The sequence below is a fragment of the Myotis lucifugus genome, unplaced genomic scaffold (assembly GCF_000147115.1).
Source record: "Myotis lucifugus unplaced genomic scaffold, Myoluc2.0 scaffold_15, whole genome shotgun sequence".
Taxonomy (NCBI): Eukaryota; Metazoa; Chordata; class Mammalia; order Chiroptera; family Vespertilionidae; genus Myotis; species Myotis lucifugus.
The window spans coordinates 2,478,917-2,493,391 of record NW_005871063.1 but is presented as its reverse complement, the minus strand read 5'-3'; the positions used below and the strand labels follow the sequence as shown (position 1 = coordinate 2,493,391).

Here is a 14,475-nt window from a genome sequence, read left to right as displayed (position 1 = left end):
CCCCCCACCTGTACCCTGGGACGGAAAGAGAAATTTACTGTCGGTAGAACTTGATACCTCCTAGGAGCAGGCCTACATCTTTCACTTTCTCCAAAGAACTCATTGTATAACTGACCTTTATACCTTCCCTTCCTAATATTGATGGCTTTTCATAACAAGACTCAGAGAAAGCTTTAAGATCCCCTTCCTAGTAGGGATGAAAAGGGGAAGCAATCAAAGAAGATAAACATTTTTTACATGAGGAAATTGAAATTGTGAAACCTGATTTAATGTATAATTTTGAATTAACAGGTAGCCCAGCACTATGCAGTTTCTTCAAAGGATGCCCTGTAAACCTTAACCCTTTCCCTTACAAGTCACTACCCGCCTGAGGCAGCCAGAAACAATGGCCAGGGTCACAAAGTATGTTAAGCTAAAGTTAATATCTTGACCTAAATTATGTTTCAGTTCCTGATCTCTAAGGTGGAACAACCCCCCCGCCCACCCCCCACCCTGGCTCCTTTTCCATAAAACCAGACAGAGGTTCCAGAGCAGACCTCAGAGCTGTCCTCAAGATCTGAAGAAATGATTTATTATCAATCAGCTCCCAATACCACCCTGAACCTCTAACCCACAGTGTCTTGTGATTTCTGCCCTGTATAATCTGTAACCTATATTCCATTGGGGAGTTCCAGTTTTTGAGCATTAACTTCCTGTTCTGCATGGTGCCATTCATAATCAACTAGCCAATCTTCTTTCTCAGTGTTTAGTGTTTGGCTGTGCTAACACCAACTGGACAAACTCTTTTCAATAGCAATTGTAAGATATTTATTTGTGCCCAAATTCCCATCTCTTCTCACCTCAGATTTTGTTCCATCATCACCCATATGTATTCTGCTTCATCAAGATTTCTCTTTCTAGTGCATCGTTCCAATAGCTACAAAGATGCTGTTCAGCATCCATCCTAAGAAAAATAGAAGGAAAGTTTTTCTGCTCCCCTTCACGGCAAAGCTCCCCAGAAGTATTGTCTATACCAGGGGTGGGCAAACTTTTTGACTCGAGGGCCACAATGGGTTCTTAAACTGGACCGGAGGGCCGCAACAAAAGCATGGATGGAGTGTTTGTGTGAACTAATATAAATTCAAAGTAAACATCATTACATAAAAGGGCACGGTCTTTTTTTCTTTTTAGTTTTATTCATTTCAAACGGGCCGGATCTGGCCCTCGGGCCGTAGTTTGCCCACGGCTGGTCTATACTCACTGTCTCCAATTTCCTTTCCTTTTTTTCTCTTACTGTTCAAAATACTTCACATTTAAGTTCCTCCATTCCCTCCTTCACTATTTCAAATGTGCCATATTGCTACTTTTAAAAATGAAGATTTTGAACCAAAGAGATTTTAATCAAGACCTCAGCGACATGGTAGCCTAAACTAAGGAAGACTCTCTTCTCAATTGCAAATACATAGAAATGCTAAATAAAACAGTGCATCATGACACAAGGTAAAGATGGGGAAATCTCTAACTACCCCAAACTAGAAAGAAACCTGCAGACATAGAAGTACATGGGCCAAACAACCCAGGCAAATAGGCAGGAGCCAGAGCTATGCACTTGGCAGAGCTCCATGCCCTCAAAGTCCTCCAGGGCCATCCTTCCCTCTTAAACCCACTTTAATCCAGCTTTCATGCCTAGTATAGCCTTTCAGTATTCCCTCTGGGATGTCTAATGGGCATCTAAAATGAACATGTACAAAACTGAACCCTGATCTTCCCCTAGAAAAGCTGTTCTCCTCACAGTTTTCCCATAATAACTTCATTAGTTGTCCATTAATAAACAACAACTCCACTCTTCCAACTGATCAGGTCAACAACCTTGGAGTCATTCTTGACTCTTCTTGGTTTCTTATATCCCACCCCCAAGGTGTCATCAAATTAGCACCACCAGCCTTTTATCACAGAATCTTTTACTATTACCCTGGTCTACAGCACAATCATCTCTTGCCTACTTTACTGTAATCACCTCCTAAGTGGTCTCCTACTCCTTCTCTTGCCCACACCTGTCTATTCTCACAACAGCTGAAATGCGCCCAAAAAACAAAAACAAAAAGATCATCTCTCTCTCTGTTCACAAAATTCTAGTTGCATCCCTATCTCAGAGAATAATTGCCTAAGTGTTTTCCATGACCCTAAAACTTGGCCTGATCTGGCCTTGACCACCTTGCTGACCTCATGTCTTACCACACGCTCCTCCTCCTCCTCCTCCTCCTCCGTGCTCCATCTACTCCTGCCTCTTGCTGTTTCTCAAGCACACCAGCCAGATTCCTGCCTCTGGGCAAGAATAACTGATCATGACTGATAATGATTTAATGTCACTCTCCTTGGGGTATTTGCATCTGGCAAGGCTTTGGCTAAAAGGAAAAACTTCCAATAATGGACTACGAAGCCATTTTAGAAGACTTTAGAGGAAGATTTTTGGGAGGAAGTAGTTTCTCGAATCACATAGTTTGATTAGGATCTATGACTCAGACATTAATATAGTCACAATTTTAAAATTTTTAAAAGTTTCATGGACTTTAGAACTAATAATCTTACCCAGTTCTCCTTTTCCCATTATTCTTTAACAGTCATAGATAGTAACTTCTGCTTTTCCGTAAAGAAGTCATGTAATCAACACAGTTTTGGGGTGGAGTTTTTCAAATGCAGAAGGTTTCAGAGACAAATATTTACCTCTCCAGGAAACCGGTACCAGAATGGTCAGTGGCTAGAAGCTGCTCTTCTTTGAAAGAAATTATCATCTAATTTGCTTCTCTCTGCACTGCCTCTTTAGATTGTGAAATGTGGCTCAGAGTCTTTACTGCTTTCCTCTCCTTTGTTACAGGCGTTTGCTCGGGGCTGAAGGTGGTGGTGCCATCATACACTGTCCATGGTATCAGGGGTCAGGCCCTCTACCTCCCTGTGCACTATGGATTCCACACTCCGGCATCAGACATCCAGATCATATGGCTGTTTGAGAGACACCACACGATGCCCAAATACTTACTGGGCTCTGTGAACAAGTCTGTGGTTCCCGACTTGGAATACCAACACAAGTTCACCATGATGCCACCCAATGCATCTCTGCTCATCAACCCACTGCAGTTCACCGATGAAGGCAATTACATTGTGAAGGTCAACATTCAAGGAAATGGAACTCTCTCAGCTAGTCAGAAGATACAAGTCACTGTTGATGGTGAGTCCACTGTAAATGCTATGGGCAGCTGGGAAGCATGGCAGTTAGCCATGACTCAGATTAGACTACCTGGGCTTTAGGTACTGGCTCTCCAATTTTGGGCAAATTAATTAACCCACAAAGCCTCCGTGTCTCGCAGCGCGAATGGCATTATCTACCTCATGAGGTTTTCTGAGGATTAAATCAGAGAGGAATGTGAAGGATATTCAGTGCCCAGCTAAAGGTAATCAAGCAATAAGTAGAACTTTTTGGTTTGCCGAGAAATTATCAAGTATAAAGTAATGAGATTGAGAAAATTTCATTTTCTCAGTGCAGAATGCACCCTGGGAAGATCTCTAATTTTGTCACATGGAGGTTTTTAAAAAATATATATATTTTTTATTGATTTTTTACAGAGAGTAAGGGAGCGGGATAGAGAGTTAGAAACATCTATAAGAGAGAAATATTGATCAGCTGCCTCCTGCACACTCCCTACTGGGTATGTGCCTGAAACCAAGGTACATGCCCTTGACCAGAATCGAACCCGGGACCCTTCAGTCTGCAGGCTGACATTCTATCCACTGAGCCAAACCAGTCAGGGCACATGGAGGTTTTTATTTTGACACACTGGGTGGGGGAGGATGAGACCTGTTCAAGGACCAGACTGAAGAAACAATAGATGTTGTGGGAAATGTCTTCTGAGGGAGAGTGGAGTCAGCTAACGATCAGACAGTTGTTTTCCTTAGTGAGGTATTTAAATGGCATACCTTAACTATACTATGCCCAAAGGCCAACTTCTCATTTTCCCCTCTAAACCCATTTTTTTTTACAATATTTCTCCTAAATTTTCATAAGTACCAACTCCATTCCATCAATTGCTTAGGGCAAAACCTTGCCATTACCATTGACCTCCCCCCCTTTTTCTCATGTCCCACATCCAGCCCATGAGTTAATCCTGTCAGTCTCACCTTCAAAATATACAGAGATTTCCATCGCTTCTCACCACCCCCACTACTGCCCCACTCCACCCCACCATCAGTTCTGCCTAGGGCCTAGGCCCTAGACCAGTGATGGCGAACCTATGACACGCATGTCAGAGGTGACACGCGAACTCATTTTTTTGGTTGATTTTTCCTTGTTAAATGGCATTTAAATATATAAAATAAATATCAAAAATATAAGTCTTTGTTTTACTATGGTTTCAAATATCAAAAAATTTCTATATGTGACACGGCACCAGAGTTAAGTTAGGGTTTTTCAAAATGCTGACACGCTGAGCTCAAAAGGTTCGCCATCACTGCCCTATACTATCCTAGTAGCCTGATACCTAGCCTCCGTTTCTACTCCTGCCTCCTGTAGCTTAAAATCCTCCCATAGCCTTCTATCTCACTCAGAATAAAAGTTAAAGTACTAAGAATGGCCTACAAGGTCCACCATGATTTCCCCATCATAGCCAATAGCTATGTGATTCCATTCCCTACCTCACTTTCCGACAGTCTGCTGTGGCTACTCTGGTCAATTTGTTCTCCCTAGAAAAGGACCTTTGTACTTGCTGTTCCCTCTACCTAGACTGCTTTTCTCCTAGATAATAGTATGATTCTCTCTCCTATTTCCTTTAGGTCTCAGCCAAAATGGGAGAGAGAGAGAGAGAGAGAGATCTTTCAAGGCACTTATTTCCACTCAACCTATTTATATTTTTACTAATTTAGTGTTTATCTTACCCTCATAGAATATAAGGTACATGGTACATGGGAGCAGAAACTTTGTATTATTTTCTGCTTTGTCCTCAGTGCCTAAACCTGTTGCTGCTTATTAATAGGTACTCAGTGTATATTTGTGGTGTAAATGAGTGGAGATCAAATTTGCGGGGTAGCAAATACACAGGTTGTGGAAGCAGATGCCTAGAGAGTAAATTTGGGGAACAAAAAGAAGAAAAATCTAAAGGGAATTTTTCATGAAATTCTCCTGTGTAGTATCCTATCTATCCCCAAAACTTTTAGTAGAACATCCATTACTTGTTAATGTGTAGTAAAATTGGATCTGTTTAGAGAAATGCAACCAAAAAGCCTTAATAAGGGTTTAGGGGCCTACGCAAAAAGTATTCTCAGGAGATTTCCACATCTGAGTTACACTATTTAGGCAAATATGTGATTACAATACTAATGTCTATTCTAATGATTGATTCTCTCCATATGAGATCTTTCACATGTTATCTATTTGATTTATCTCATATCATGTATATTTCCACACAGACATATAAGAAACATGGACTTTTTAATGTAATAAGTATACACAACTAATTTTTCTTTTCTAATCATAATAATGCAAACAAAGCTATTCCAAATCCTTTGTTCTTGCCAGAAAAGATAAAGAATTAAAATAAAGGGACAAGCCAGTTGATTTCACCCATCTTGAGAAAGGCTGGAGACTACGGAACTCCTCAGTTGCCCTGCAGGCTGCCCTTTCAACTCCCCTTCTCCTTATCTTTCATATTTTCCTATCTCCTCTGGGCTGAAGGCTTGAATCTGTTTGTTCCGTAATAAGCATTTTCCAGTGTAGAAAATTGTATGAGTCGAGGCAGATTTACTTAAGATACATCAACCTGGTTATAAGCTTGATAGGAAATTGAAATCTTAATGTTGGAGCCAATCATCTGTCACTTCTATATCATCTCACTCTCTCTGTGTCCTGTAGTCATACACAGGAGATTATTAAACCCATATCTCTCCAAATGCTGCAGAGAAATAGTCAGATTTAAAGCCCTCTTCATTTTGCCACTGATTGCTATGTAACTCTGGGCTAGTCACTGTCCTTTATCAAACCAAGTCAAGCACCTCAAAAATTAATGAAGGTTGCTAAAAATGATTGTAGATATTGATGTAATTTCCACCCTTATCCAACAATTTTAGAGTTAAAACTCAGAGAAGAAATATATACTCATTCAGCCCAGCCAGTGTGGCTCAATGGTTGAGCATCAACCTATGAACCAGGAGGTCGCCATTCAATCCCTGGTCAGGGCACATGACCAGGTTGAGGGGCATGCAGGAGGCAGCAGATCAATGATTCTCCCTCATCATTGGTGTTATCATTGGTGTTTCTCTCTCTCTCTCTCTCTCTCTCTCTCTCTCTCTCTCTCTCTCTTCCTCCTTCCCTTCCTTCCTCCCTCCTCTCTGAAATCAATCAAAATATATTTTTACAAAATAAATATATACTCATTCTTAGAAATTTACTCATTTGTCAGATATGACATTACTACAATGTATTGGGCTCATGACATAAAACTGTTTTCCTATATCTCAAAGTTCCAATAGGAATCTCTACTGAGATTTTGTCTTTTACATCCCTAATTTGATATAATCCCAGTATCCTATTTTCAGATTGAGTCAGTTTTGAAATGTAGGTACTGGTTTGTTAGAGTGACAAATGTAATGTTGCAAAACCAAATGCACAGCAACTAAAACATACAATTAGTTCGCTTACATAAAAGGAAAAGTAATGGGTACATATATGATTTTCTAAAACTTTCCCTCAATTCCCCACAGGTATATATATGAGCTTTATATTATGCAAATAGTAGAAATCTGGATTCACCACATCCATCCCACCAGCTGCCCTTGGGATTTAGGGCAAGTCAAGAGAGAGGGTTAAGCATGTTTTGTCTGTGAGAGTGTATCTTCACATTGTCAGCAAGCACTAAACAGGAAAGACGGCCCCTGGTGTTCTCCACCACTAACTTCCATTAGCTATAAAGGTTTTCATTAGGAAATCCTTGACAAGTCGCAGAATGTGATCATTTATCTGCTATGAATTACATTTTTATATTTTATTGTTTTGCATTTTTAGTCTCTTCCTGAATTATCGCCTGAACTGTTTACATTTACAAAGTGTAAAACTGTAGAATCATTTCCCCGAGATTTAATATGTGAGAGACCTCATAGATTTTTGTTAAAATGTCATGGTGGTAAAAATCATTTCTCTCTCTCTCTGATATTGCAGACCCTGTCACAAAACCCATGGTACAGATTCAGCCTTCCTCTGGGGCTGTGGAGTACGTAGGGAACATGACGCTGACATGCCTGGTGGAAGAAGGTACCCGGCTGGCTTACCGGTGGCTAAAAAATGGGAGACCTGTCCATACCAGCTCCACCAACTCCTTTTCTCCCCAAAACAACATTCTTCATATTGCTCCAGTGACCAAAGAAGACATTGGGAATTACAGTTGCCTGGTGAAGAATCCTGTCAGTGAGATGGAAAGTGACATCATTATGCCCACCATATATTGTAAGTTAAAAAAAAAGCATAACTTTTCTTCTGGGAAGTTGTCACAAGGGTGGTCACAGAGACTATCAATACCAGATGCCATTTGATTTTTATAGTGCAGCTATAATCACACTTCCTAGATACTGTCTTATCATGAAATATATTTGCTTGCACAACCCTATTTCTTGAAGTTCAAGTTGAGATACTGGCCAAGGGCCTTTCCGGATACATTTTGTGACTTAGTGCATTGTGTGATGTTATTTCCAGTGGAAAGTGGGAACCTCAATTTCAAGAACCCAGAACTATGCGGAAGGCACTAAGTTATTATCCCCCAAGGAGGGTAAGTTGGTCATCTTAAACTAGGAGAGAGATGTGCTCTGTAACTGACCAAAGGAAAGAATAACGTGCCCAGGCTGTTCTCCTCCCACCCCCTCCCCCCCCCCATTTCCTCAGCTCCATGCTGAGAGTCAGGGTATTGGGGGGATCATAGAGAAGACAGTTATTCCTCAGTAAGGTATTCAGTTTCCCAGGGAACAGCAATTAGTTCAGATTTCAATTTTCTTTGGTCCTTTTTGTTTCTGTTGTTGTTTAATCTCATGTACAGAGTTAAGTTAATCAAACTCTTCAGTTCATGTCATAACATCATCACCAACCCAAACACGATTCCTCTCTTTATTATATTTTAAACCCAGTCCTCTCTACTCCAGAGCACCACCTCTAGCATGTTTAATATCACATGGTAATGTCAGCTTTGCACAGAGCTTCTCAACCTCCACACCAGTGACATTTTGGGCTGAACAACTTCATTGTTATGAGATGTTTATAGGATGTTTAACAGCATCCCTGACTTCTACCCACTACATACCAGTAGCAACACCCTCCAGTTGGGACAACTTAAAATATCTCTAGACATTGCCATAAGAATCTGTATTCGAGCTAGCTCGGCTCCCCCACCTTGCCGACGCAGCGACAGGAAGCAGAGAGAGATAACTCTGTGTGGAGATGGGTTATATAGGGGGAGTTGGAGGAAGGGGAGGAGAAAGGACTGTGCTCTGCCGATTGGCCAGGCACAAGTCTGTGTCTTGTTCCTGGGTGTGGCTAGCAGAGGCTTAGACTTCCGGGAAGAAGCTCCTTGCCAAGCACGTGGCCAAGGTAAGATGGAGCACTTACCCTGGGGCAAGGTGGAGGGCGTAGCCCTTACCCTGGGGCAAGGTGGAGGGCCTAGCCCTTACCCTGGGGCAAGGTGGAGGGCCTAGCCCTCGCCCTTTCACTACCCACTACATACCAGTAGCAACACCCTCCAGTTGGGACAACTTAAAATATCTCTAGACATTGCGATATGTTCCCTAGAGTGGGAGAGGGGGAAAAATCTCCCCTAGTTGAAAACCAATGGCCTATCCCACTGGGAAGTCTTCTTCTTTTTTAAAAAAAAATATATATTATTGATTTTTTACAAAGAGGAAGGGAGAGGGATAGAGAGTTAGAAACATCAATGAGAGAGAAACATCCATCAGCTGCCTCCTGCACACCCCCTACTGGGGATGTGCCTGCAACCAAGATACATGCCCTTGACCGGAATCGAACCTGGGACTCTTCAGTCCACAGGCCGACTCTCTAGCCACTGAGAAAAACTGGTCAGGGCCCGGGAAGTCTTCTTATCAGATACCATATAGCTCAGAGCACAGCTAGAAGAGCAGTGTGAACAGGAACAGTGAGCCATGGCAGAGGAAGACTTCTCAGCCCTGTGGCCTGAGGATGGAGGGTTCAGCTGGTGGAACCATAAGGGTAGAATTAAGCCTGGTAAACTCAGAATTCAATGAGTTTAACGATGAGCCAGTTCCTTCTATCAAAAACAGAAGAAATTTTATTATTAAAGAGTGCCAAAGACAGAAATTATAGTTTTTCACAGAGAAATACCAAAACACCACTCACTGCAAGCAAATTATATAAGATTTGTTTCAATCATTAGTTGTGATAATATCAATAACAATGGTACTATTTTTACTGTATAGCTGAACTTTTAGCTTTATTTTTAGTTTTACATAAACTTATATTCTGATAACATTGTGGAAAAACTGTGTGCTAAGAAATAGATTCATAGAGAAAATATAAACTGTGACTATAATATGCACAACTAGCATTGAATTGGAATGAAAAATTTGGTACCGTCTATTTTTTTGGTACTGTCTATTTACTACGTGGTCACATTTTTTACTGAATAAGGCTATTCTGATATGAATTAAAACTTCCATTCAACTTCAAGTACTACAGACCTAAGCTTCAAGTTACTTAAACAGATGTAAGGAATGTGAGCAAACTGAATCAAATCTAGGGCTATGTAGACACATCCTTACATTATTCTTTATTGTTTGGTCTAAATGGTTTGCATTCACATAGAAAAGGTACAAAATGCAAAACAAGATATTAAACCAACCAGATTTTATCTACTGAATATCAATCCCAAGGAACCATCATCATTCAGTGCAGTGACAGAAAACAGGAAGTGAGATCCTGTTGGAGCTTTCCCTGTTAACCATAGGAAACCTGATAATGATTTGTTTTGATCACATGCTCTAATTAACATCACGTCATTTGGAGAGTCAGTGGATAGCACAGTGGTTTTGGGCCTCAGTTGTGAATTCAGACCGCCTGGGTTAAAGACCTGGTTCTGTCCCTTTCTGTGCACCAGTTTCCTCATCTCCTTATCTACACTCTCCCCAATGTAAGAGGGATGGAGGATTAAGTGAAATTTTATGTATAAAGAAGTCAGCGAGAGGCACCTAGGAAGAACACAATAATGTTAGCTCTTTTTTTCCCTTTGAGACACAATTATGCCGACATAATTGGCAACATGGCAGCAAGAAGTTATGGAAAGCCTGGGTAATTTAGAAAACACCTGCAAAGAAAAAACCGAAAGAATACCTTTAGGAGAAATTTTTTCTTCCCTAAACATTACCATTTTTAAAATTAACATATTTTGTTTTTCTATATGAAAATATTTTCTTTGCATTAATTCTTTCTTACATTTATCTCTTATTTATCTGTCTATCTTTAAACCCTGGCCACAAAGTTAAATAAAATATTCCTGGAGGAAACTGCATAAATAATTAGGCACATTAAAGTGTCATTTGTATTTTTACTCTTTTATTTTGCTATATTGTTTATTTTAATCTGGAAAAGGGAAAATAAGATTTTTCTTTCAACATGTTCAAGTTTATGTCCCAATCTCATTATCACAGAATATGATGATACATAGTGTGGAAAGCATAAAAATGGGGAGAAAACCCATTAATCACACCTGTAAATGTTAAATATTATACTTTAAATGCTATACCTTCTTTCCTTTCCTTTGTTATTTGAAAGAATTAAAATATCCCAATTTGAATAAAGTCATATTTTCAAATATATCTTCTTTTATAGACTGAACTTTCTTCTTCACATTCTTTTAGATGTAATCTATGGACATCTCACAGAGAAATATCTGTCCTGAGTATAGATTAATGACAGTAGAAAGAAGAACATTGAGAAAATTTACAAATGTAGGTTCTATTTATATATTGTAAAGATGAATACCTGCATTATTTAAGATTTTTTACTCTTAAGAGGTAATTATAAATATAGTATTATTATAATTAATTTTCTTGAGTATTTTCTCATTCAAATGTGAAAGCCTTCACTTACTCAACACCACTTAATGATATTCACTCATTCATTCATTTATTCACTTATTCATTTATTCACTCATTCTCTCATATTTTGATTCAAAAATCAAATTATCATTGTCTTGTTTATTCTAAGCAATTATTACTCATAGAAACATGCAACGTATGTAACATATATGTAACATATACTGGAAACACTACCCAGAGTTATTGTATTAATTTTTCTTGCTATCACTCTTTAGCCCTATTTTATTGTTGTTGTTTTCTTTTCTTGGTTTTGGGTTATAAGGATTAAATTAAATATATAATCTGAAGATTTGTCATTTATCCTTTCTGTTGATGTGGCATCAACATGTCTGCAATATTTATCATTCCATGCAAACTGAGAATACATGCCTTAGTTGATGTTGTACCTTCTTCTCTTTCTTCACCTGCTTACATGCTCCTGGTTACATCCCCTTTCTTCACATCTTCTCTAGAAAGGCTCACCTGCCCCCACTCTGTCTCACCTCTTCTATGCTGCTAGGAGGTTCGCTGTGCTCCTGCAGTACCCTATGCACATATGCCCTCTGGTACTCATTGAATTATATTTTCCTGAGTCTCTTACCCTCATCAGTGCTCCATACCCAGACATTATTAAACTTTGTACCCCTAGGGAAATAATTTGCACAGATTAAGAACTCACTCAAAGTTTCTTGAATTTGACTAGAATGGAACAGATTATCTTTCTTCATATCCCTCTCAGATTCTAGTGTTACTTAATGATGCTGTAGAGAGACTAAATTCCCATTACAAGGTAACAGCTTATTAAAGTGCTTGTGCCCTTCATTGTTGTTTTTTTCTGACCTTTAGCAGAGTTCCTCAATAATCTAGTAAATGTCATATTCCAATATTCCCCCATAGAAGTTCACACCACAATTTAGAATTTCAGCATGAATTACCTAATCTGTTTTCTTAAGGCACTGTTTCTATGACAGCTTCTTTCATGAAAGCAGGAATTATTTTTTATTCTGGCAGGAAAAAATGTGTAACAAAATTTATCAAGATTGACCATATATTTTTGAGGATATGATGTCATAATCTGGTATTGATCCTGGTGGAATACAATGTCAAGCCAATAATTCAGACAAATATCTACTTGCAGTTCATGAAATGTATGTGCCTTCCAGCTCTTGTAAATAATAACCCAGTAACCACTGCATTTTGTGTGTAGCATATGGCACCGCTGCAGGGAAGTACTCTAAGTGATAAAAATTAAAGGAAAAAAAAAAGGTCATTCACAGTAAATACTTACCATCTGCTTCCAAGCAGGGTGGCAAGCAGCATCATGATGAAAACTTAGGTACTGTTGCCACCCAGCCATAAATTGTTAAAGAGAACAGATGATATGTGATTTTACAAGTCATTTAGTAAACAGCCCTTCCTGAAGCAAAGGGTTCATTTCTATTGGGAGTTCTCTGCCAAAGGCAAGGAATTGAACCACAATCCAAAGTCAAAACAGAATTATCTTTCTGCTTTCATCTTCAACGTCAGAGGCTGCACTGGTCGAATATTGGTTGAATTACTCCAAATGTCTTTCATTGGATTGTTCATTCCCATGAATAATGTACTAGGTTGCACCTCAAAGTAAGGGGATGGTCAGCCTGTAGTGATAATGAAAAAAGAAATAACATCATAGTTCATTAAGAAGAAAATAAATTGATTATAAGCAGTGTGTAGAGTGTGAAAGAAAAATGGGTAAGATCTATAGGGGAGGGAGGGAGGAAAGAAGAAAGACTAACAGTGGTTCTCAACCTTCCTAATGCCGCGACCCTTTAATACAGTTCCTCATGTTGTGGTGACCCCCCAACCATAAAATTATTTCTGTTGCTACTTCATAACTGTAATTTTGCTACTGTTATGAATCGTAATGTAAATATCTGATATGCAGGATGTATTTAGGCGACCCCTGTGAAAAGGTCGTTCGACCCCCAAAGGGGTCGCAACCCACAGGTTGAGAACGGCTGGACTAGAAGATTATACAGTGAAATATGGATATTCGGTCTCTGAGTGGTGAAATTACAAATAAGTTTTCATCTTTGCGCTTCTCTGAATATTAGGATTTTCTGCAATGAACATGTATTTTTTATATAATCAATTTAATAGGTTACACTTTAAGAAATAATATCAGAAGTAAAAAAAAAAGAAAAGAAACACAAAGAAAAAAACAAAACAAAAAAGAACCAAAAAAAAAAGAAACAAAAGAAACAAAAAAAAAATTTAAAAAGAACAAAAAAAAAAAAAGAAAAGAAATAATATCAGAAACAAGCAACCAAAATGCTCTGGTTTTATGTTCTAAGAACTGTAGGAAATGCTTGTGGGGGGGGGGGGGTAGAGAATTTGGGGTTTTTGAGGCTAACTGTGAAGAGCCAGATAACATATAATTAAGACAGACAGAGGACAAAATGATTATGCCAAACAATGAAACTCAACAAATGGGGAAGTAGCAAAATCAAAATAGATATGAATGTTGGGAATATAAAGTAAGATAATCAGATTCCTTTATTTAAAATCATGTTCTAAACTAGAGTGATGGTATTAAATTAGATAATCAATCTTATTCATCAGCCTTCTCTCTAAATGACTATGGGCTTTCTCTGCAAATCAAACCCACCCTCCAAAATGGAAGAATTACTATTTTGGAGAATATTCCATCATGTTGCGAGGTCCTAAGGCAATTCCAAATGAAGGTTTTCCAAAAAAAACCTTTGAGTAATGTCAGCACACTTTGAACGAAATACCCCTAATTTTTATGAGTGTTAAATTATCAGGCCATTTGTTTTTATAGTCACCGTCTGGAAACCCTGAAAACCAGTGGGAAGGCAGTGGCTTAAACTGAATGGCTGTATTTTTAAGACCACACTTCTCTTCTTTATCTGCCTTGCTCTGCTCTCAGACTTTCCGTTTTGTGTACAGACTTGGGTCCCTTGTTGTTCCAAACATCTGTGGTTGCCTCCCACTGGGTTTTCTGCTATGTGAACCACAACAAGAGCCCACCGGGTGGTGGTCTTGGCTTCCCTAATGTTCTATCCGTGATGACTACTTGAAGGGCCCCCGCCGCTGCACTGGCCCTGAGATAACAGTGGTTTTCCCAAGACCACATCACAGCCTGAAATGAGGGGACAGTGTTACAGGGTTCTAAAGCAGTCACAGGAAAGGGACATTCATTTCTCTTCACTTTAATGCTCCATGTCCAGCTCCTGGTTACTTCAAACTTTAATGTTTGCTTTCTGAAAGCAGGATCATCTCATATGTACACATTAACCTACAGGTTTCTTTCAGATGTCTGTGTGTCTTTAGGAAGCAAATATGTGTAAAGTGTATGTTCCC

General features: G+C 39.2%; 1 protein-coding gene across 2 annotated transcripts in view; it reads left to right on the top strand.

Moving 5' to 3' along the window:
- HEPACAM2 (HEPACAM family member 2) overlaps window positions 1-14,475 on the top strand; it is a 36,064-nt gene that overhangs the window by 4,958 nt on the left and 16,631 nt on the right. Inside the window, exons 2-3 of one of the 2 annotated variants that reach the window (XM_006084954.3) lie at window positions 2,855-3,205; window positions 7,181-7,465. In XM_006084954.3, coding sequence (XP_006085016.1) covers window positions 2,855-3,205; window positions 7,181-7,465 — 636 coding nt within the window. Of the gene's footprint in view, window positions 1-2,852; window positions 3,206-7,180; window positions 7,466-14,475 lie in introns of both variants that reach the window. The other variant, XM_023750667.1, reaches the window with a different exon arrangement.